Source organism: Selaginella moellendorffii, unplaced genomic scaffold, assembly GCF_000143415.4.
Source record: "Selaginella moellendorffii unplaced genomic scaffold, v1.0 SELMOscaffold_40, whole genome shotgun sequence".
Taxonomy (NCBI): domain Eukaryota; kingdom Viridiplantae; phylum Streptophyta; class Lycopodiopsida; order Selaginellales; family Selaginellaceae; genus Selaginella; species Selaginella moellendorffii.
In genome coordinates, this window is record NW_003314301.1 from 73,520 (window position 1) to 93,832 (window position 20,313).

Sequence of the window (20,313 nt, forward strand, 5' to 3'; positions counted from 1 at the left end):
GACATAATTTGTTTAAAGGTTTTAGAAGGGGTAAATTGGATTGCAAATTTATAAAATTTTGCATAACATTCAACATGTTAATCATCCAAAAATTATTCATGTGCAATGAGATCAAAAGTAAATTACATTGCCTCTTTCTAATGTTTCTCTAAATCCTAACTCATTAACATAGACACAATAACCTTTAACTATTCTAAGATTTTGATTGATTTTAATTCAACCACTCGCTCTTGTATATAAATGTCATTCCTATATTCTGTATTTTTAAATTCCAAACACTCACAAAATGATAAATCATGTTTGTATGTCATCATGCAATGCCTAGCATTTTGCTGTTTCAATGAATGCCAACTATGCCACGTGGCAAAGCCAGATCAAACTCCTAAAGAGTTTTGGATGATCTAAAAACTTATGGAAAGTCCACCTATGACTGAGCAACGAGTTTTTCACAGGAGAGCCCAAGAGCTTTGTTGTTTGGCACCAGGAAGCCAAAAATCATTCCTTTTTCTTGGCGATGGTAAGCCGGAGGCTTGCGGTGACAGCTTCTCAAGATCTTGTGCCGGCTGCGGACGAGATACGAGCGAAGGATACTGAAAACCAAAACAAAATCTGCTTGAAAACAGTGAAACGGTAGCTACCTCTACACTAGAAAGCTCGAATCACGCTTACTTCAGATCGCAGCCAGTTTCACTAGATGTTTGAACTGGTCCGGAACAAACGACTCCACCTTGAACTCTTTGGGCTTCTCGCCTCTCTTGGGGTGTGGTGGCATCGGTGAGGAGTGCTTGATGCCAATCAAGGTTGGCATTGCTGCATTTTTTTATTGTTAGAACTTAGCACCCTCGAAAACTGAATATCACAAACTTACTTTTGTGTACGCGTCCATAAAGGAGCTTCTCGCCTCTCCAGTACTCCAACGGTCTGGACCGGTACCTTGTGCTGCACCTCCTACCATTTTTCCATTCCATCCCAGATTCTGCTTGAACCGGAGAAATAAGATTGACAGTGATAACAAATGCACCAAAGGTTTGTACCTTTGAGCCACGGGCTTTGTTCGGCCTCAGCCTTAACTTCGCGCTTACGTTTAACTCTCCTTGTCTCACAAGTTGGAGCACAATCTTCTGTCTCGCAATCAAAATCTGAAAAGAACGAAGGAAGAGAATTTGTTTCAACCAAGAAAATAATTGTAGTTGAAGCACCTTTGAGACGAAGTTCCTCTAGGAGCTCATTTGGACTTTCTGTTGTTGCCATTTTCATAGCCATACTACAATCTTCTGTCTCGCAATCAAAATCTGAAAAGAACGAAGGAAGAGAATTTGTTTCAACCAAGAAAACAATTGTAGTTGAAGCACCTTTGAGACGAAGTTCCTCTAGGAGCTCATTTGCAGTTTCTCTTGTTGCCATTTTCATAGCCATACTACAATCTTCTGTCTCGCAATCAAAATCTGAAAAGAACGAAGAAAGAGAATTTGTTTCAACCAAGAAAACAATTGTAGTTGAAGCACCTTTGAGACGAAGTTCCTCTAGGAGCTCATTTGCAGTTTCTGTTGTTGCCATTTTCATAGCCATACTACAATCTTCTGTCTCGCAATCAAAATCTGAAAAGAAAGAATTTGTTTCAACCAAGAAAACAATTGTAGTTGAAGCACCTTTGAGACGAAGTTCCTCTAGGAGCTCATTTGCAGTTTCTGTTGTTGCCATTTTCATAGCCATACTACAATCTTCTGTCTCGCAAGTTGGAGCACAAGCTTCTGTCTCGCAAGTTGGAGCACAGTCTTCTGTCTCGCAACTTGGAGTACAATCTTCTGTTGGAGAAAACTCTTCTGTTGGAGCAAAATCTACTGTCTCGCAAGTTGGAGCACTTAAGCTCACAGTTTCCGGTACTTGGGGTTTCATAAAAGAAAGGTCCAGTGTGTGTTTGATTCGCCTGAAACTTTCACTTTTCCCCAATGAAAGAAGAAAAAACAAGACAAACCTCGCACTGTTCTTTGATCGAACCCGCGACAACCGGGACATGAAGCTCGGATTTTCTTCTCTGCCCTCCTCACGGTCCCAAAACTCGGCGACGTCCATCAATCCACCTTTTGAACAAGAGGGAATCGATGGCATCACTCGCGACTTGTTGGTGGCATTTTTCTTGGATCGAACCCGCGACAAACGACACACCAGGCTCTGATCTTCATCTTCGACTGTGCAAACCAAGAACCTCAAGAAAAGCTACAGGAGGAAAAAGAAGAGATAAAAGAAAGTACCTTCGTTACTCTTGGATTGAGAAGGACCGGACTCCCCCATGTCCTCCCAGTCGCAAAATGTAGCAAGATCCTGCTCGCGGAGGAACCCCAGCGACGCTGGCATGAGCCGGAAGATATCATTCTCCTCATCCTCATCGTCGTCCTCGCTCAGCGGCATCTCCTGCCGCTCCACGATCATCCTCCCTGCCCACAAACCCTAGCCCTCGCAAAAGCAAATTCAAATTAATTGGCCGCCCCAGGAATCGAGCCCGAGACTTTTCCGCGTTATCCACCGTGGACGGCTAGGATGCGGCTAGCTCTTTCACTGTCAGCTGACACGTCAGCAGCAATGCAGTGTGTGCTTGTTCTTGCTCTTGGCTATTAGGGTTTGTGGCGGGCGATGGAGGATGTGCTGCCCGCGCTGCTGCTGCAAACAATCCTGGCACGGACGGATGCCGTGGACTGCGCTAGGGTAGCTTGCGTCAATCGGCGATGGCGGGCGCTGGCGCACGACGACACGCTCTGGTCGCAGCACTGCCGGGACGAGTATGGCGTGTGCGCTGCCGCGGATTTCATGGGCAATCCCTGCTGCAGCTTCAAGGTGAGCGAGAGAGCGAGAGATTGTAGCATTTTCTAGCGGGCATTCTAGGACAAGAAGTGGATTTAAATCCCACCATTGGTTTTCTCGCAGGAAACTTACGCTGCCTGGCACGACGAATTCAACCAGTATGGTGGGCTCGTCTATCGGACCAAGAAACTCTGGGATGATTTGAAGGGCGTGCTGCGCTCCAATTACCCCGCAGTGGCCGATTCTCTCGCCCGCCAGGCCTCGGAGGCGGACATTGTCGCGGCCGAGAGCACGCTGGGCTGGCCTCTGCCTCCTCACGTCCGCCTTCTCTATCGCTTCTGCGATGGCCAGCAGATCGTGGATGGCGACGAGATCGCTCACCAGTACGTGGGTCTTCTCGGAGGATACTACTTCTACAATCACTTTGTCAACGTCCAGCTCCTGCCGCTCCAGCAAGTTGTCTCCTACACCCAGCGCCTCCTCTCGCGAGCTCCCGCTGGAACCAAGAGGATCGTCATCGCCGCGTCGTGCAACTTAAACAAGTTCTTCCTCCTCGACTGCGACAGTGGGATGGTGCTGGTTGGCACCAAGAACTTCCTCAAGAAGTACGAGGTGATGCCTTGCCTGCCGCTGGCGAGTAGCAATCCCGGCGATGGCATGCTTCGGTGGCTCGAGGAATACCGGGATGGACTTTTGAGTGGCAAGTATACAGTGCGCAACGACGATGGGATCCGGAGCATCAGCCTCTATCCGGAGAATGGGTCCACTTGCACAGAGGCTGTGACACAGGGAATCCAGGTGCGTGCTTAAGGTTCTTTGCGGTCTCTTTGTTGTGACGTTCTGTGAATTTTTCCAGGTGAGAGCTTCTGCGGTGTTTGTTCCTGAGCTGTCTGATCCAGAGGCTCTAGAGAAGTATCTCTTCAGTTACTCCGTTCGAATGCGGTTCCTGCCCGTCAGTGCGTTGGCTTCTAACCAGTGTCAACTTTCGAGGCGCCACTGGGTCGTGACCGCCGACGATGAAATCGTCGATGAAGTGCGTGCTGAGGCTGTGGTTGGCATGGTAAGCTCTAGGATCTCGTAGCAAAACAGGACTTTTTTATGTGAGCTTACCCTTGCTTCTTCCAGTATCCGCTTCTCAAGCTCGGTGGCGACGCCTTCGTTTACGAGAGCTGTAGCACGCAGAACACGCTGTCCGGATCGCTGGAGGGCGATTTCACGTTCGTGCCTGGATGGTATGTTGGTTTCTCTCTTTTGGTTTAGCTCGCTAAAGAATTTGCTCTCTCTCTCTCTCTCTCTTGGCAGCCTTAGCAGGCAAGAAGGTCCAGAGTTTTGCGTGAGAGTGGCACCTTTCCCTATGCAAGTTCCTCGGTACATATTCTAAGCGCGCACGAATTGGATTTATGGTTTGTGTTGTAAATACTCTGGAAATTTTTCTTCTTTTTTCTCCTGTGCTGTGCTAAGTTATACCTCTAAGCTCTGGTGCTCCTGTATGTAACTCTAGCGTGGAAGAAGAAAGAACATTCATACAGTTATAAAACAAGCCTTGTGTGGAAGTGCTCTCGTCCAATCAGATGGTGTCCATTTGGCACCTCTCCCAGATTGGCAGCAAAGCCGCCACGCGTCACGAATATTCCTCCGGCAGGCTCTATCCGTCAGCTTGACGGGCGGGCATATTCCGTCAGAGGAGAATATTCTTTCCCCTTGGCACTAGGCTTTTCTCTTCTCTCTCTCTCTCTCTCTCTCTGCCCGCGGCGAAAGAAGAAGCTATGGCGGTAGCGTCGCCTCTTTCCATCTCGGTGTCCAACGATGTGGACCAATTCGTGTCCGGCGATGGCGATGGGTTCGAGCTGGAGCCGTCGCGCGTCGTCAAGGTGGAATCGGAGGAGGCGTGGGAGCAATTCCTCAAGGAGGCCAATGCACAGAGCGCCATTGTAAGTGTTTGACCTATGGCTCTAGCTCCACTTGTAGTTCCAGCGCGCAGCTACAAACGCGATCCTTGTGAATCCTTAAAGGATCTAATCCTTGTTTCTTAGGTGGTGGCTCATTTCAGTGCCGAGTGGTGCGCGCCTTGCAAATTCATGGAGCCAGCCTTCAACAACATGTCCAAGCGATTGACTCACGTTATTTTCTTGGAAGTAGACATGGACGTGCAACATGTAAGTGGTTCTCTCCTCTCTCCTTGCTCCAAACTTCGAGAACGCGCAGGAATGAGAATGAAGAACGAAACAAAAGAGTGTTTTTTTTTGTGTGTTCTTGGTTTGTGGCCTTCGTACTGATTGATTGCTTCTTTGGGTGGAACTTGGCAGGAGCTGGCTTCCAAGTTGCAAGTGAAAGCACTGCCGACTTTTCTCTTCATCAAGGACGAGGCAGTGATCGACAAAATCGTGGGAGCCAATCCGGAGGAGCTGGAGAAGAAGATCGAGACACTGGCCTCGCCGTGTTGATGAGCACGCACGACTCGACTGGACGGGTCTCGTTTTTTTTTTCTCTCCCCCTTTTCTTTGTTTGATCGCTACGTAGGAGGCCATGGAATAAGTGCTGCTGCAAGCCGGGGTTCCATTTCATCACCATCGTCACGGTCGTTGTCATTCAGCCCGCCCAAGGATTTTCGATTTCTCCCACGAGTTTTCTTCTCCTTTTATCTTCGTGTAGGTAGCTCACAGCCTGTGCATATGAATCTATAGATGTTTGCTCTCTACGCTGATTGAATCAATCTACGAGAGTTTGATGCGTTACCCCGTGATCACGCCAGGTTCTTGGTTGCTGTTGGTTCCAGAGATTTGGATTGGGATTCTGCGAATGGTGAGTCTGTTCGTCACGTCGCAATCGCTTCGTTCGTGTCCGAGAATGAGAAGACGAGTGGTTTCGTCCAAGCGAGAAACTCTGCGTGGCTCCCCGTAAGCCAGCTATGGAGCTTATCATCGTCAGCTGATAAATCCCCCCCAGATGGCATACAGGGAGCCAGGCAGAGTGATTTTGTTTCTTCTTTCTTGCTCGGCTCCACACAAACTTCGAAGAATCCTGGCAACCAAAAAAAAAAAACAAAAAAAAACCAGTTTTTTTTTCTCTCTTCTCTTCCCAGAGACCGTGAGAGAATGATTCATGCGTTTGTTTTTACGAGGAAGAAGATGTAAACGAGAACTTTTACCTGGAAACTTGGATGGATCATCGCCAGGATTTGACAGATCGCTTTCGACTGTAACAGCGAGCAATTTGGAGTTTTTGTGACCTGGAAAGCTGCGAGCTTGAATCGGAGCAGTTCCCAGTCCTCGTCAAACAAAGCTTAAACAAAAGAAAAAAAGAGAGTAGCGATGAGCATGAAAAAGTTTAATCGCGAGAGAGTGTGAAGACCACCGACTTGTGTGCGATAGGAATGAATGAATGCTTGTGTTGCTGCGAGTCTTGTCGCCAGTTGGTCTAGATCTCTCCGCGCTATATACAGTTCAATCAATTCAATCATGGCAGGGAATAGTCAATCCAATCACACTCGAGGAGCTCTCGCTGCTTCTTTCTCTCTTCGCCAATCCAATGCAGCATGAATTCAAGCACTCACCATGGAGAATTCGGATGGAAATCTCGCCTTTGCGTCACTTGCATTGTCGAATTCTCGGTTGGATCCCGTTTGGATGGGGATGGACTACTGCAATGGAATGGAGGACAGCTCTTGATCTCCATGCCCGCTCGCTCGCTCGCAGCAATCTCGCAGTCGATCGAAACGCACAAAGAGTGGATTGAGAGAAGAAACGAGAGGAAGAAGAAGAAAGAACGTTGTTCCGCAAAGCACCTTCTTCCTTTTTATTGCCCAACAGAGTTTTCAATCCACAGCACGTCACGCCCGTCGGCGGCCGTCAGTAGTTCGTTTCTGCCACGTGCCACGCTCCCAGCCGTCCGTGGCGAACAAAGAAGAACACACGCATCAACCTCCGTTATAGACTAAACTCTTTTTCTATTTCTTCTTCTTCTTTCGTTACGCGTTTGCTTTGCTTTGCCTCGCATCGCAGCTCCATTGCATGCTTGCCCGTGAAACGGCCGTGATGTAGGTAGCCATCTTCGCTCGAGAGATTTCTTTTCGTTTCTTCTACTCGCTCCAACCGTTGCCAAAGGGGAAGCTTGTAGCTCGCTGCTAGATTTCCTGCCTCACTCCTCCAGAGCATCACTTATCCCATCATCTCCGCTCGTTCGATCGCTCGCTCGCTACTGCCACTGGAATCCAAAGAAGCATTAAGTTAGTCCAATCCACAAAGTTTTTCTTAATCCAGGAAGAACTTACTCGCAGGACGATTCCAACCAACCCACCAACGCTTGCGTACTCTGCGGTACCCGAGCTGCAAGGAAAAGCCCGGAGCAATTACAAACTCCCGCCCCCACTCGATCCAAACATCCCAGTCACAGGATTGATTCAGCAATATCACAACCAGAGCTTCAGTGGTCGTGGTCACAGCTTTGCTGGCTGGACGTTTCCTGTATACGACTTCTCGACTTTATGGAAAACAAGTGAGTGAGAAAGAAGAAGATGAAGCTCACTTCCTTTCATTGGCTTATCTCCAAACTCTTGGGCGGAGGACGAGTTGGGATAACTTAGCAAGCAAACGCCTTGTAGTATACACAGCCCCTGGTGGTTTTTCCTTTCTTTCCAACTGAAGAAATGCCTTACCATCGTACGTTCCCTGCATGTAAAATAAATGACGCAAGGAACTCACATGGGATATGCCTGGCCGGTGGACTGACCAGTCTCACCATGACCGAGTCTGATCACCAGGGCACCAGCACCTGCAAAGCATTTATCAGAATCTTCAATGGAAGGAATAGACACAAGTTGAAAGCCAAGCAACCGACATGAGGCACTTACCCTTGACAAAGATGAGAGAATAGTTCGTATGGAGCGCGCGTAAGCATGAGCGCTGTCCTAGAGCCGGTCCTAGGCTACTTCTGCAACTTTGCGGGTGTAGGTTTCTTCTTGACCGCTGCTGCTGTTGCTGCTGCTGCTCCTGCTGCTCCTGCTGCCGTTGTTGTCGGGGTTTGATCGGCTCCCTCAACTTGTTGCTTGTTCTGGCTCAGTACCATTTGAACGTAACAGTGCAGCTGCCACAGCGTCCCCGTATCCTGTCGAGCGAAACAGTCTTGGTTTAGTATCATCAACGTACTGTACGAGAGATTTCTCACCAGGGCATCAATATCCACCTCGACTTCAGCAACTGCGGCATTGAAACTGGGATTATTCTTTGCGATTATCTGGATCACGCGGTTCAGTCCCGTTGGAGGCAAGCGCCCGAGACTCTGACCAAGTTGTCTTTTCTCTTCGATCGACATTGGCCTACACACACGCAGGTAAGAATAGGAAGAGAAACCATCGAGCATTTGCCTGTATTTTGATGTAGCATTGATTTTAATCTCCTCGAGCTCGTCTTCTAGATTGTTTAGCTGTGAACGTTCTAGGTGAGAAGGAACTCTAGCCTCACAAGACGTGTACCTTTTTGCAGATCTCGTGAGCCATTCTATCAAGCGCAACTTCCTCTGCGGCTTTAGCCTCTTCGCCTTCGTGAACTTCCAGTTCCACCATTTCCTGCTTTCGTTTAGCACCCTTAAGACACACACAATTACCAAGTGGTGTCAAGTTTAAACACAAAAATCTCCTGATACCGACTTACCTCTTCTAGAAGCTTTGGTTCCAGAACGAATTTATATTTCTCCTCAAACTTTTCAGAAAGCGTCTTGGCCATGACATACACGTCGGTTCCCACTTCGTTATATGTCATCGCGTTCGAGAAAACAAGCCTCACGTCCTCGGCAATTTCTTGAACGCTCCGGTATCCACTCCCATCTTTGGCTTCCATCTTTTCTCGAATAGTTCTAAAGTCCATAGGACGTTTAATTACCTGCAAACAAAATAAAACTACGATGATCAGCAGGGAAGACAAGAAGTAAAAAAGCGCTCCTTACATCGTAGTAATCGTGTAATTGCAAGCCCTCCACATCAACAGGTTGCATGAAAGGCCAAGCCCACTTGTGTTGTGTAACCTGCATAAGAATAGAACGGGGTTTGTCAGCTCACAACTCTACATTGTCTTACCTGTCGAAGAATGTTGCTAAATATTCTCAAGTGATCCTGTGCACGCTTCGTATGCAGAGCTTCGCGGCGAGCGTTCTCTAGAGCTCGCTGCTTCTTAATGGCCGCGACTGCCTTTTCTCTATCATCGTCAGTCACTGTAATTCCAACCGGTCTATCTTTCAGGGAAGCTCTTCGCATCCTGAGAATATCAGAAACTTGCCGCTCCATCTGTTTGTTCACACAAAAATTTGCAGGAGAGATGGAAGGAAAAACAAAAGAAAAGACTTACATCTTCTACTTTGGAATTCATCTCCGTGACCTGGACTTTCAAGTTTCGCTTAAACTCGTCTTTGTCTGGCGATGCTTGCTGCGAGCCTGTGATAGACTGTGTAAGTGGAATAAAAAAAACCAAAGTTTTAATCTATATACCCGGCACTCGACTTCGATCGTTCACAGCCGGAGACTCTCCAGCTTTGCCTTCTTCCACGCCTTCCATGGCTTCGTCCCGTCCATTACTATCGGCGGAGCCATCGGTAGCTTGAGCGGACATAAGCGTGGACAAACTCCGGCATGGACGCTTTGCATCCCTCTCGTTGCTGTTGCTGGGACTAACCACGGAGGTGTTCTTGAGATGAGACATTCCTTTGGAGATCTTTCGCTTCCTCTCACCTGTATCATCCCTCTCCTCCATCCAGGGTTAGGGCAAAATCACACTCTAAGAAAGCATGGCGTCCTTGCAGCTCCAGGTTTGTGATTCTCCTTTTCGTCACCGATGATCGAAATCTCTACCAGGAGCGCGCGCTTGGAGCAACCCTGGGACTGATCGCTGGAGCTGGAGCTGTTCTCTACGAGCGCCGGCTGCTGTGGCGATCTACTGCCATCACAGGACACGCATTGTCTGGCGGAAACATGCCACTGCCTCCCCCGATCCCTGTGAGCCCCAAAATCTCGATTTCTATCTCTGCCTGACTCGCGATTCACAGCCTCCGGAGCCGCTCTTCGGGAAGAAAGATCGAGAGGAGCTCGCGCACGCCTGGAATCTCAGCATCGATCGCTACTTCAAGCCGATCATCGCCGAGCTCTCGGCCAGAGGCTGGTAGAAGGAAATGGAATTGAGAGAAACATTTTGACCTAAAAATAAGTTTAGTCTAGCCTAGTCTCCCAAGAGCCCTAATCGAACAGGAGCTCGCGATTGCCCCAGATTTCTCCAGAGCGCGCGAGCTAGGGGCGATTTCCATGGCGTGGCAGCAGCAGCAGCCGCCGCGGCCAATGCAGGTATGCTTCTTGCGCTTGGATCTCGCGTTTGATTCGAGAGAAGAGATTTCATCGCAGCCGTATGGATACAACAATTTTGTTCCTCAGCCCGGTATGCCTGGAATGCCACCACAGCCACCGCCTGGATCCGGCGATTCAGCCTTCTACAACTCGGATCTCATTCGCACGGGGCTGGGCGCCTACGGCGAGAAATTGTTTGGCAGCAGCAAAGATTATGTACAAAGCAATGTAAGCTTTCACAAAAGAGAATTTTTATTTTTTTTCCTCTCGTTTCTTAGAGTGTTCTTCCTTCGTCGCAGATTTCCAGGTTCTTGGCCGGGCAAGACATTCACTATTACTTCCAGCTCAACGAGCAATACGTGAAGAACAAGCTCAAGATCATTTTGTTTCCATTTCTACACAAGGTGGGAGGCTTGAGAAAATCTTGCTAGAGATTGAGAGATTGTGTTCCAGGGACACTGGACGAGAATCGCCGAGCAAGTCGCGGGAGGCATCACTTACAAGCCTCCCCGGTATGATATCAACGCTCCCGACTTATACATTCCTCTCATGGCTCTCGCGACGTATGTGGTTCTTCGCTGCTACGCTCTTGGCTTCACCGGAAAGTAAGATCTCGATCTCGTTCAAGCTCTCTCTCACCATCGCTCTTCGTCACAGGTTCTCGCCGGCAGTGATGCAATCCAGCTTCTCCCACGGGATTGGAGCGTGGCTCGTGGAAGTGATCCTCGTCAAGGGGATGCTCTTCGCGGTGGGCAGTGGCGAAGTCCCATGGCTCGACACGCTCGCCTACAGCGGCTACTCACTCGTCGGTATGTCTGTCTCCATCGCCGCGACGATCTCGAGCAAGTACCTCTTCTACTTCGCGCTCCTCTGGACGGGGATTTGCATGGGAGTGTTCCTCGTCAAAACGCTCAAGAGAGTGTTCCTGGCGGAGGTCCGGAGCTACGAGCGCGACTCGAGCAAGCACCACTACTTGCTGCTCTTCGTCGCCATCGCCCAAGTTCCAATCTTTCTATGGTTTACTCGGCTCTAGCTTTGCCGCAAAGCTTTCGTGCGTTTTAATTTAGTCGCGGCGCGTATATTCCCCTTAAACCCTAGAATTTTTTTTGAAAGGCAGCGCCTTGGAGAAGATACTAGGGGAGGAGGGCTTTCTCTCTCTCCCAGGGCGATGGCGAGCGCGATGGCGGTGGATTTCTCCGCCGCCGCCGACGAGGAGGATGCGATCAACGAGCCTATTCTGGTGGGATCACTCATGGCCGAGGTGAGAGGTTTAGCGCATCATCGCGGGAAGCTGTCCAGCGACGGGCTCGCGCAGCTCGTCCGCGATCCGACGAATCGTTTCGATACGAATGCGTTCCGGGTGATCAACGAGCGCGGCGAGCAAGTCGGGTACATCCAGAAGGAAAAGGCCAAGAGTCTAGCGCCGCTGGTGGACAAGGGGCTGGCGCAGCTCCAGTGTATCGGTGCTGGGAATGGAAGCTCTAACAGGGTCTCGTGTGAGGTCTTCGTGTTTAGCTTGCCGGCGATGGTCGACGCTGTCCGGGATCATCTCGAGTACTATGGCGAGCAGCTGAGAAGTCCTTACGATCCTCCAGTAGATAATGTAGATGATGGTCGTGGTGGTGGTGGTAGCGATCAACGAGTAGCAAATGGTAGTTCTTCAAGAAGTGGTGGTGGTAGCGATCAACGAGTAGCAAATGGTAGTTCTTCAAGAGGTGGTGGTGGTAGCGATCAACGAGTAGCAAACGGTGCTAGTTCTTCAAGAGCTTCGACTAGTTCTTCCAGCAGAAGACGTGATTATCGTGATCACCACCAGCAGCACCAAAGGCCTCCTCGTGATCAGCATCACCGAGTCGATCGGTCGTTAAGTGTACCGGCGCCACCACCGGCGAGGAGAAAGTTGATGATGGCTCCTCCGCCTCCTCCTCCTCCTCAAGCTCCAAAGGCTCCAAGCATCGATGATATCTTCGAGAGCATGACGGCTGGAGCAAAGATCCGGCAGCGCATGGAAGCTGACAACAGTGTCATCAAGTCCTCGTTGATGCAACACCAGAAGGAGGCTCTGGCTTGGATGGTCCAGCGAGAAAACTCGTCAGCTCTTCCTCCGTTCTGGGAGAAGAAAGGCACGACAATGTATACCAACACTCTGACAAACGTTACGTCCGCCAAGCGCCCCGAGTCTCTCCGGGGTGGGATCTTAGCTGACGATATGGGACTCGGGAAGACACTCACGGTTCTAGCGCTCATTGCCACCAACAAGCCCGGTGCTGTTCTTCCACCGATCGAAGACATCAAGGAGCCAGAGCAAAGTCAGGGTGGCGAGCCAGCCTCGAAGAAGCTCAAAACTTCCGATGACAAAGGAAAGGCAAAGACAGCAGCTCCGGTGCCCGTTTCCAACGACGGACCTCCCTGTGTTCCAGCAGCCGATGGTCCTCGAGGAACTCTGGTGATTTGCCCGCTCTCGGTGCTCAGCAACTGGGAGTCGCAGCTAAAGGATCACACGTACCCCGCGGGGCTCAAAGTCCACAAGTATCACGGACCGAATCGCACCGCCAACGCCAGGACTCTTGCAGACTATGACATCGTTTTCACGACTTACAACATGCTTACCGAGAGAAATTCTCCTCTCAAGAAGGTCCACTGGCTGAGGCTGGTGCTGGACGAGGCTCACATTATCAAGAACCCGAGAGCGCAGCAAACCAAGAGTGCGGTGGCCTTGAATGCCGACCGGAGATGGGCCGTGACGGGCACTCCAATCCAGAACAGTGCCAAGGATCTCCTTAGTCTCATGCAGTTTTTGCATTTCGAGCCTCTCAACGAGCAGAGTTTCTGGACGAAGACTATACAGAAGCCACTGACGAGCGGCGAGCCTGTTGGATTCGCTCGGCTCCAGGTAAAGTTTCTTCTTTCATTTCGTTTATAACCGGCGATCATTCAGGGACTTATGTCTTCCATCTCGCTGAGGAGAACGAAAGAGACGAAGGTGAACGGCAAGAAGCTCGTTGACTTGCCTCCCAAGATCATTACTGTCTTCCCGGTGGATCTCAGCCCTGAAGATCGCAGTCTGTACGACAAGATGGAAAAAGATGGCAGGAATATGATCCGGCGCTTCCTGGACAACGGCACGGTGACGAAGAACTACGCCGTGGTGCTACAGATGATTCTCCGGTTGCGTCAGATATGCGACCACACGAGTATGTGCCCGGCGGAAATCGTTAATATGAGCACTTCATCAGACACCGACACTCAAGGTATGTCTATGATCAGAAAAAACAAAAGGAAAACTTGAGTTTTCTGAAACTTTGCAGGAGCAGGACCGAAAGCGGCCAGTCCAGAGCTGCTGAAAAAAATGCTGGCCACGTTGGGCGATGATTTCGATTGTCCGATCTGCCTCGCTCCTCCTTCGGGAGCCGTGATCACATCCTGCGCTCACGTTTTCTGCCGGCGGTGCCTCGAGAAAGTACTGGAAGACGAGGACAAACAGTGTCCAATGTGCCACGAGGAGTTGAGCGAGGACGATATCTTCTCTTCTGGGAAACCAGACGAGGAGGAAGATGAAGAGCTGTCCAACAAAAACGATGTCGAGGACGACGATGACAAAATCGACGTGAAAGGAGTGAAGCCGAGCGCCAAGATCAACGCGCTGATATCTATGCTGGAGAAGACGAGGGCCAAGGATCCAAATATCAAGTCGGTGGTGTTCTCCCAGTTCTCCACGATGCTCAAGCTCATCGAGGGGCCACTCCAAAAGGCCGGCTTCAAGTTCGTCAAGCTCGAGGGCGGCATGAGCGCCAGCAAGAGGGAAGAAAACATGGAAGCGTTCAAGTCGACACGCAGTGGCTCGCCGACGGTGTTTCTTCTCAGCCTCAAGGCCGCTGGAGTGGGATTGAATCTGGTGACGGCGTCCAACGTGTTCATGATGGACCCGTGGTGGAATCCGGCGGTGGAGGAACAGGCCATGGATCGAGTTCACAGGCTGGGACAGACGAGAGACGTTCATGTGTTTCGGCTCATTGCCACGGACAGCATCGAGGAGAGGCTGCTCCAAGTCCAGGAGAAGAAGAGGGCGTACGCACAGATCGCGCTGGGAAAGGAGGCGTCCGAGCAGCGGAAGAAGAAGTGCGTGGAAGAAGTGAAGCTGCTCATGAAGTGCTAGATCGCTGGCGAAAGAATTAAAATTGTTTGATTATTTTGCAGGTAAGATTTAAACAAACCAGTTTACTTTAGTTGACCATTATTGACCTTAGTTGGCTGGGAACAAAGGTTAGATAAGTGCTAAGTTATGCCCTTTTAACTCAATATCCGGCACAGGTTGCTTTAGGAGACGAGAAAAGGCATTAATTTAGTCTCTGCGTTTTATTTCTCAAGTTGTTTCTCACTTTTTGGTTTCTCCAATCAACACAGAAAATAACCGAATTCTCATAACAGGAGGAATTCCTACTGCTCTTTGCCTATCCCTCCCCAAAATTGCCACTCCAAACCCCATGAATCTTCTTTATTCCTTATTCCTTCAGGTCACACGCACTCAGAATTCGAGCGGCTTCTTCTATCCTGCGTCTCCAGGAAAGTTGTTAATCAACAACGCTCCAGCATCTGACGATCATCACTAAATAGCTGCTTTAAATGCTCCATCTACGTTGTTTGATGCCAGCCACGTGAGGGGCTCGAGGAAACGAAAGCGGAAATTCAACTTCTGGTTGCTCTTCTCTTACACATTTCGATTACAGGAGTTCTCTATCAGAAAAAGGATAGAAACAATGCAGATGAAGGTTCAGGCCCCAGGCAGCAGCTTCTGTGAGGATGTAGTACATTTGAGATCACCATACGGCTGAGACACGTGGTGACATGTGGTGGATCTGGAGAGTCACAACTCTCACCTGTGTATGTATAGCAGTGATGATATTCGAGTGATAGAGTTTTTCTCTTCTTCCTTAGTTTTCAACATGGTATTAGAGCTCAGGGATTAAATTCTAGGCTGAATAGAGGATGAAGAGGAGGAAGACGATGAGCCCCCTGATCTAGAGCGGCTGTGAATTGCAAATATCAAGATGGAGGTTTTCTTGTTTATTTTGTCTTGTGCAGGCAACCCTAAAATTGAGGCGGTTCTTGATCTAGATTGGAATTGGAAGGGTTGCAGCACTGCTTGCTACTGCTGGAGACGATCTGATGCCCCTGCTGCTACAAGGGAAGGCTTCCTTGGGCTGGAGATTTGCTGATGCTGCCAAGAGGCTTCTCTTCTTCCTGGGAATTGCTATGTGCAAGGGCCTTGAAGCTGATGGGGAGATCACATTTGAGTGGGGGACATAGAACAAGATATTGGTTCCTGACGGGTCCTGATACAAGCTGGGCTGTGTGCAAGCTTGGGTACCTTGGAACATACTGTTATTATTGTTCAACACCACAAGATTCTGATTTCATGAGCTCAGCTTTTCTCAGCTGAGTGGGGGGAGTGAGATAGATTCACAATGGTTTAGCATTAGTTTCTTTTTTTCTGACCCAGCTTTGGCACATTGATCTTGAGTGGGGGTGTAACAATGTAGTACATCTGAGATCACCATATTTCTGAGACACATGGTGACATGTGGTGGATCTGGAGAGTCATAACTCTCACCTATGTATGTATAGTGGTGATGATATCTGAGCAAGAGACTCCGATACCATGTTGAAAACTAAGGAAGAAGAGAAAAACTCTATTGCTCAAATATCATCACTGCTATACATATATAGGTGAGAGTCCAGATCCACCACATGTCACCACGTGTCTCAGCTGTATGGTGATCTCAAATGTACTACATCCTCACACCCCCACTCATTCGAGATCAGCATGCAAAGGCTGGATCAGAAAAAAGAAATTAATGCTAAACCACTGTGAATCTATCTCACTCCCCCACTTAGCCAAGAAAATTTAACCTCATGAAATCAGCATTTTGTGGTGTTGAACAACAATAGCAGCACGTTCCAAGGTACCCAAGTTTGCACACAGCCAACTTGTATCAGGACCCATCAGGAACTAGCATCTTGTTCCATGTCCCCCACTCAAATGTGATCTCTCCATCAGCCTCAAGGCCCTTGCACACAGCAATTCCCAGGAAGAAGAGAAGCCTCTTGGCAGCATCAGAAAATCTCAGGAAGCCTTCCCTTGTAGCGCATCAGATTGTCTCCAGCAGTAGCAAGCAGTGCCACAACCCTTCCAATTCAAATCCAGGCCAGTCTCGATCAAGAACCGCCTCCATTTTAGGGTTGCCTGCACAAGACAAAATAAACAAGAAAACCTCCATCTTGATATTTGCAATTCACAGCCGCCCCAGATCAGGGGGCTCATCATCTTCCTCCTCCATTCAGCCCAAGATATAATCCCTGAGCTCTAATACCATGTTGAAAACTAAGGAAGAAGAGAAAAACTCTCTCGCTCAGATATCATCACTATTATACATACACAGGTGGGAGTCGTGACTCTCCAGATCCACCACATGTCACCATGTGTCTCAGCTGTACGGTGATCTCAGATGTACTACATCCTCACAACTTCACTTTGGAGAGGCTCATGGCAATCTTCTCATGCATTGCAACAGGGATTTAGACACAGGTTTTCTGCTCACTGTGCAGGAATGAAGGTCACGTCAGTGCAGCTACAATGCTCGTTGGCGTTGGTCAAGGAATCACTCATCCACTTGAAGGATTTCCAAAGCTTCGGTGCATTGGTGTGCTTTCCTGTTTGATTCCTCTTTTAACGAAGCTTTGCATATCGCTCTGGGAGCACTAGTTTTCCAGTGGCCAAGGTGTTAAAACTGCTCAAGTGGAGTAGATCCATGTCGTCGTCGATGATGTTCTTGTGGGAACTTCGGGCTGAACTCGAACATCCAGGTCATTGTATGCTTGTCATGTTCGCCTTTCTTCGTCCTTACTGCTTCTTGTCTCTTTTTCAGGCTGAATATGTGGCGTATCTAACTGGTAGAGTAGAAGAAGATCGAAATGCAAGCAGCCTGTATCACCACACCGGCTGGGTGCCCATACTTTCTGCAAATCTCACTTTAGAGGAAATGTTGTAAAGCACAGATGAATTCGAGAAGTCTGAAGGCAGGTCACAATATAGAGAAATTCTCCCTAGCCTTGAACACGAGTTGCTACTTCCAGGGCTTGGGCCAGTGCTTGACACTGCATCGCTCATGTCAACGCTGCTTGTCCTAGTCCAGATTCTTGAATAGAACGAGGGAGATTCAACTGTGTGGGGCGAATACTTTGAGCACCCCATGTTAAACGTTGGTGAGTCAACCAAAGGAGGCTATCAGTTTTTTGCCTTAGATTACCACTTGCAAAAAATCTAACAAAAATCTAATCTAAGGATTGCTGAATAGCATTTCTGAGACGCTTGAGAATATCATTAGTGATTTGGAAGGCCTTCTTGAGCACTTCATCGGCAATGGCAGGACTGGAAGCAAATATCGCCCTTGGAACCTGGGTGATTCCCGGGATCTGAGAGCTCAACCCAGTATAGCGTGGTAGCGCTTTGCTAAAGTTGGCATGCAGCTAACCAAATAAGTTCTAAAGAGACCATACATAGACAAAGCGACCATATAAACTAATCACCTTTCTAGACCTTAGGTTGATCGAGGCTGTGATATGAGGATCGCTTTGTTGACGTTAGTTTTCATTGTTTCTGTGGGACTTACCAAATCAAATGGCATGATCAAGAAGCCTCTGGTCATTCTCATATCTGTTGATGGATTCAAATGGGGTTACCAGTTTAAGACGTCCACTCCAAACATTGACTTCATCAAGGAGAATGGTGTGGAAGCTTTTCCGGGTATGATTCCAGTGTTTCCCACAGTGACAATGCCAAATCACAATTCCATTGCTACTGGTACGTCATAAAAGATTTTCTTATTTGTTGGTAAATCAATTAATTTAAACAGGTTTGTATCCTGCATGGCACGGAATTATTGCCAATAGTTTCGTGGATCCATCAGACCCTTCATTTCCAAGGTTTAACGTCTCGTGGGCGGATCCAAGGTGGTGGCACGGAGAGCCTCTTTGGGAAACGGTAGTTAGGAATGGACTCAGAGCTGGAACTTATCTATGGCCGGGGAGTGAAGTTGTAAGAGGCCACTGGACTTGTCCTCAAGAGTACTGTGCTCGCCTTGCAAACTCATCTCTTGCCTTTGAGGACCGCATTGACTCCATTCTAAAGTTTGTGGACATGCCAGTTTCCAAGCGGCCAAGCTTCATTGCTGTTTACTTTGACAATCCGGATCACGCAGGGCATGCCTCGGGACCAGACTCGCAAGAGCTCACAGATGCTGTGAGCAACATTGACAAGATGGTTGGAAGACTCTTGGATGGTCTGGAAGCGCGTGGGATACTCAATGATGTTCATATTATCATGGTTAGTGACCATGGCATGGTAACGAGCTGCGAGAGTAAGGTGATTTATCTCGAGGATTTGGCTCCATGGATCAGAATCCCTGATGAATGGTATGACTGGGTTGGAGCAGTAGTTGCATTGAGACCTCCAAGAGGTAATTTATGTGATAACTCTATTTTGACTCTTATTGACTAAGCTTTTGACCAGGTTTTGATGCAAAGCACATTGTGAAGAAGATGAACGAGGGATTGCAGTCAGGAAGGGTGAATAATGGACAGTTCCTCAAGGTTTTCCTCAAGGAAGATTTGCCAGAAAGGTTACATTTCTCACATGGCAAGTTTGGTCAACCTATCATTGGGTTGGCTTCAGAAAGCTATACTGTGAAGCTTGGGAGATCAACAAATAGTAGCTGTGGAGGTTTTCATGGTTATGACAATGCGTACTCCTCAATGCGGTCTGTTTTCTTTGCTCATGGTCCAAGATTTCCGAAACGAAAAGTGGCATCGTTCCCTAATGTGGAGATATATAACATAATCACCACAATTATAGGAATTCGAGGAGCCCCAAACAATGGAACACTGTCATTTGCTCGTGATATTTTGATTTGATATTCAAAAGGCATATATGTACTTCTTCAATTAGGCTATTAAGAAGAAAGATTTGAGTACTCAAGGCTGTTGCAGCAGTGAACTTCTGTCATCATTTGGGCTCTCTCCGCACTTTCCTATTGGAAGTGAAGTTGCAAATCTGCGTAATGTTCAGAGATGGATAAATGTATCGACCTGTGAGCAATGCCTTTGACAACTGCCGATAGAACGACTCGGTAAAGTGAACGCCATCCCAGCTGACGTACTCCGAAGGTTTCAAAGTGGTACCGTTTGGCTGGATAACTAGTCCGCATGGCTGAGTAACGTCAAAGTTATATTCCCCTCCATTCCCGCAACATGCTGATAGTTTAGTCTTGTTTTGGAATCCTGGAAAGACATAAATGAGTGTAATTACAATAACACCACATGATCTCACCATAAACTAGCGGTTTATCCAGGACATCCAAAGTGAATTTGTAAGCATCTGCATAAAGAAGATGAAATCCCGTCCTGTTCTTTTGCAAGACTTGGATTTCATCATACAACTGCTTGTTGAACGCTTCCGCAACTTGGTTAAAAGGGAGAAGACAACCCCGAGAGTCCTTTGGCATATATTTTCCAAATACGCTCAGCAATACCGGCATGCAGCCGTGAGGGAACGTGCTGAAGACCAACAAGTTTTGTGCGCCATGCTCATGGAGACTCTATTAAAGGCTTTAGAACAACTTCAAGACTGAATGCAACTTTGTGTACCCGTAATGCGTGAGAGATGGCTCTCACAACGTATGGAACAACCTCAGCTGTTACATTCTCAGGGCTTCTATGCTCCAACAAGTAGGAATTGAGAAGGTCGTTAGTACTTATGACAACCGCATACAGAGCAGTCTTTAGATGATGATAATAAGGAACTAGCTTTTGCATCCCTACAGAGGAAACTATGAATGACACTACCTTTGCAAAGTCTGAGACGAATCATTACCTTTACCATGTCCGCTGTCGTAAGCATCCTGCTTGAACCTCAGAAACTGGTCAATCTGAACCGGAAGGTACAGTGGGACTTCGAAGCTGGTGTTCAAAGCAGTCGCTCCAGAGACCGCAAAATTCACCCCGTTGGCATAATTCGAGTTAATACTTTGCAAAATGGGATCCAGGAATCTATCATACTCAAAAGCCTCCGCTGCAAAAAAATACACGAATAACATCAAACGCTGTTTAATCAACGCACACAATTACCAAAAAAG

At 48.3% G+C, this 20,313-nt stretch overlaps 8 protein-coding genes across 10 annotated transcripts; 6 read left to right on the forward strand and 2 right to left on the reverse strand.

The window, feature by feature from the left end:
* Nucleotides 1-233: 233 nt before the first annotated feature.
* On the reverse strand, nucleotides 234-2,466 carry LOC9660708. 3 transcript variants are annotated; one of them, XM_002979214.2, is made up of 10 exons: nucleotides 2,253-2,466; nucleotides 1,976-2,189; nucleotides 1,650-1,927; nucleotides 1,506-1,598; nucleotides 1,353-1,445; nucleotides 1,200-1,292; nucleotides 1,035-1,139; nucleotides 869-976; nucleotides 670-810; nucleotides 234-590 (listed from the first exon to the last, which is right to left on the reverse strand). In XM_002979214.2, the coding sequence occupies exons 1-9, from the start codon at nucleotides 2,428-2,430 to the stop codon at nucleotides 671-673; spliced, it is 1,302 nt and encodes a 433-aa protein (XP_002979260.2). In that variant the 5' UTR covers nucleotides 2,431-2,466; the 3' UTR covers nucleotides 234-590; nucleotide 670. The 3 variants fall into 3 exon arrangements, with proteins under 3 accessions (XP_002979260.2, XP_024540152.1, XP_024540153.1); XM_024684384.1 differs by having other exon boundaries at nucleotides 234-609; XM_024684385.1 differs by having other exon boundaries at nucleotides 428-590; nucleotides 1,506-1,577; nucleotides 1,722-1,927.
* A 131-nt stretch (nucleotides 2,467-2,597) lies between these two features.
* On the forward strand, nucleotides 2,598-4,246 carry LOC9660709 (F-box protein SKIP16). The gene is made up of 5 exons (XM_002979079.2): nucleotides 2,598-2,832; nucleotides 2,923-3,597; nucleotides 3,656-3,859; nucleotides 3,925-4,031; nucleotides 4,102-4,246. The coding sequence occupies exons 1-5, from the start codon at nucleotides 2,632-2,634 to the stop codon at nucleotides 4,178-4,180; spliced, it is 1,266 nt and encodes a 421-aa protein (XP_002979125.1). The 5' UTR covers nucleotides 2,598-2,631; the 3' UTR covers nucleotides 4,181-4,246.
* A 259-nt stretch (nucleotides 4,247-4,505) lies between these two features.
* Nucleotides 4,506-5,534, forward strand: LOC9660158 (thioredoxin-like protein CXXS1). The gene is made up of 3 exons (XM_002979080.2): nucleotides 4,506-4,730; nucleotides 4,833-4,955; nucleotides 5,106-5,534. Exons 1-3 carry the CDS (start codon nucleotides 4,566-4,568, stop codon nucleotides 5,241-5,243), a joined length of 426 nt encoding a protein of 141 aa, XP_002979126.1. The 5' UTR covers nucleotides 4,506-4,565; the 3' UTR covers nucleotides 5,244-5,534.
* Nucleotides 5,535-6,610: 1,076 nt separating this feature from the next.
* On the reverse strand, nucleotides 6,611-9,562 carry LOC9660159 (transcription factor GTE6). Its single transcript, XM_024684261.1, has 11 exons — nucleotides 9,278-9,562; nucleotides 9,138-9,223; nucleotides 8,870-9,076; nucleotides 8,740-8,817; nucleotides 8,448-8,675; nucleotides 8,270-8,380; nucleotides 8,162-8,220; nucleotides 7,963-8,113; nucleotides 7,649-7,902; nucleotides 7,070-7,569; nucleotides 6,611-7,002 (listed from the first exon to the last, which is right to left on the reverse strand). The coding sequence occupies exons 1-9, from the start codon at nucleotides 9,537-9,539 to the stop codon at nucleotides 7,723-7,725; spliced, it is 1,362 nt and encodes a 453-aa protein (XP_024540029.1). The 5' UTR covers nucleotides 9,540-9,562; the 3' UTR covers nucleotides 6,611-7,002; nucleotides 7,070-7,569; nucleotides 7,649-7,722.
* On the forward strand, nucleotides 9,518-10,074 carry LOC112349591. Its single transcript, XM_024684262.1, has 3 exons — nucleotides 9,518-9,594; nucleotides 9,641-9,781; nucleotides 9,832-10,074. Exons 1-3 carry the CDS (start codon nucleotides 9,574-9,576, stop codon nucleotides 9,946-9,948), a joined length of 279 nt encoding a protein of 92 aa, XP_024540030.1. The 5' UTR covers nucleotides 9,518-9,573; the 3' UTR covers nucleotides 9,949-10,074.
* On the forward strand, nucleotides 10,015-11,215 carry LOC9660710 (protein YIF1B). The gene is made up of 5 exons (XM_002979081.2): nucleotides 10,015-10,123; nucleotides 10,181-10,351; nucleotides 10,423-10,527; nucleotides 10,577-10,728; nucleotides 10,781-11,215. The coding sequence occupies exons 1-5, from the start codon at nucleotides 10,085-10,087 to the stop codon at nucleotides 11,154-11,156; spliced, it is 843 nt and encodes a 280-aa protein (XP_002979127.2). The 5' UTR covers nucleotides 10,015-10,084; the 3' UTR covers nucleotides 11,157-11,215.
* A 160-nt stretch (nucleotides 11,216-11,375) lies between these two features.
* LOC9660160 (putative SWI/SNF-related matrix-associated actin-dependent regulator of chromatin subfamily A member 3-like 1) lies at nucleotides 11,376-14,357 on the forward strand. The gene is made up of 3 exons (XM_024684129.1): nucleotides 11,376-13,016; nucleotides 13,062-13,374; nucleotides 13,447-14,357. Exons 1-3 carry the CDS (start codon nucleotides 11,376-11,378, stop codon nucleotides 14,277-14,279), a joined length of 2,787 nt encoding a protein of 928 aa, XP_024539897.1. The 3' UTR covers nucleotides 14,280-14,357.
* Nucleotides 14,358-17,743: 3,386 nt separating this feature from the next.
* On the forward strand, nucleotides 17,744-19,093 carry LOC9660161 (ectonucleotide pyrophosphatase/phosphodiesterase family member 3). The gene is made up of 3 exons (XM_024684130.1): nucleotides 17,744-17,984; nucleotides 18,091-18,639; nucleotides 18,693-19,093. The coding sequence occupies exons 1-3, from the start codon at nucleotides 17,744-17,746 to the stop codon at nucleotides 19,091-19,093; spliced, it is 1,191 nt and encodes a 396-aa protein (XP_024539898.1).
* The last annotated feature ends 1,220 nt before the right edge of the window (nucleotides 19,094-20,313 follow it).

Bases quoted from the DNA above. Each gene is read 5' to 3' on its own strand.
- LOC9660708 (XM_002979214.2), bottom strand. From the start codon at position 2,430: ATGATCGTGGAGCGGCAGGAGATGCCGCTGAGCGAGGACGACGATGAG. The intron at 1,293-1,352 runs GTGCTTCAACTA...CGTTCTTTTCAG, and splicing joins AGAGGAACTTCGTCTCAAAG to ATTTTGATTGCGAGACAGAA. The intron at 977-1,034 runs GTACAAACCTTT...CGGTTCAAGCAG, and splicing joins ACAAAGCCCGTGGCTCAAAG to AATCTGGGATGGAATGGAAA.
- LOC9660709 (XM_002979079.2), top strand. From the start codon at position 2,632: ATGGAGGATGTGCTGCCCGCGCTGCTGCTGCAAACAATCCTGGCACGG. The intron at 2,833-2,922 runs GTGAGCGAGAGA...GTTTTCTCGCAG, and splicing joins ATCCCTGCTGCAGCTTCAAG to GAAACTTACGCTGCCTGGCA. The intron at 3,860-3,924 runs GTAAGCTCTAGG...TGCTTCTTCCAG, and splicing joins CTGAGGCTGTGGTTGGCATG to TATCCGCTTCTCAAGCTCGG.
- LOC9660158 (XM_002979080.2), top strand. From the start codon at position 4,566: ATGGCGGTAGCGTCGCCTCTTTCCATCTCGGTGTCCAACGATGTGGAC. The intron at 4,731-4,832 runs GTAAGTGTTTGA...CTTGTTTCTTAG, and splicing joins CCAATGCACAGAGCGCCATT to GTGGTGGCTCATTTCAGTGC. The intron at 4,956-5,105 runs GTAAGTGGTTCT...GGAACTTGGCAG, and splicing joins TAGACATGGACGTGCAACAT to GAGCTGGCTTCCAAGTTGCA.
- LOC9660159 (XM_024684261.1), bottom strand. From the start codon at position 9,539: ATGGAGGAGAGGGATGATACAGGTGAGAGGAAGCGAAAGATCTCCAAA. The intron at 8,381-8,447 runs GTAAGTCGGTAT...GTGTGTCTTAAG, and splicing joins AACCAAAGCTTCTAGAAGAG to GGTGCTAAACGAAAGCAGGA. The intron at 8,114-8,161 runs GCAAATGCTCGA...GCGTGTGTGTAG, and splicing joins AATGCTACATCAAAATACAG to GCCAATGTCGATCGAAGAGA.
- LOC112349591 (XM_024684262.1), top strand. From the start codon at position 9,574: ATGGCGTCCTTGCAGCTCCAG. The intron at 9,595-9,640 runs GTTTGTGATTCT...AATCTCTACCAG, and splicing joins TGGCGTCCTTGCAGCTCCAG to GAGCGCGCGCTTGGAGCAAC. The intron at 9,782-9,831 runs GTGAGCCCCAAA...CGCGATTCACAG, and splicing joins CACTGCCTCCCCCGATCCCT to CCTCCGGAGCCGCTCTTCGG.
- LOC9660710 (XM_002979081.2), top strand. From the start codon at position 10,085: ATGGCGTGGCAGCAGCAGCAGCCGCCGCGGCCAATGCAG. The intron at 10,528-10,576 runs GTGGGAGGCTTG...ATTGTGTTCCAG, and splicing joins TGTTTCCATTTCTACACAAG to GGACACTGGACGAGAATCGC. The intron at 10,729-10,780 runs GTAAGATCTCGA...TCTTCGTCACAG, and splicing joins GCTCTTGGCTTCACCGGAAA to GTTCTCGCCGGCAGTGATGC.
- LOC9660160 (XM_024684129.1), top strand. From the start codon at position 11,376: ATGGCCGAGGTGAGAGGTTTAGCGCATCATCGCGGGAAGCTGTCCAGC. The intron at 13,017-13,061 runs GTAAAGTTTCTT...GCGATCATTCAG, and splicing joins TTGGATTCGCTCGGCTCCAG to GGACTTATGTCTTCCATCTC. The intron at 13,375-13,446 runs GTATGTCTATGA...CAGGACCGAAAG, and splicing joins ATCAGACACCGACACTCAAG to CGGCCAGTCCAGAGCTGCTG.
- LOC9660161 (XM_024684130.1), top strand. From the start codon at position 17,744: ATGAGGATCGCTTTGTTGACGTTAGTTTTCATTGTTTCTGTGGGACTT. The intron at 17,985-18,090 runs GTACGTCATAAA...TGGATCCATCAG, and splicing joins TCACAATTCCATTGCTACTG to ACCCTTCATTTCCAAGGTTT. The intron at 18,640-18,692 runs GTAATTTATGTG...GCTTTTGACCAG, and splicing joins TGCATTGAGACCTCCAAGAG to GTTTTGATGCAAAGCACATT.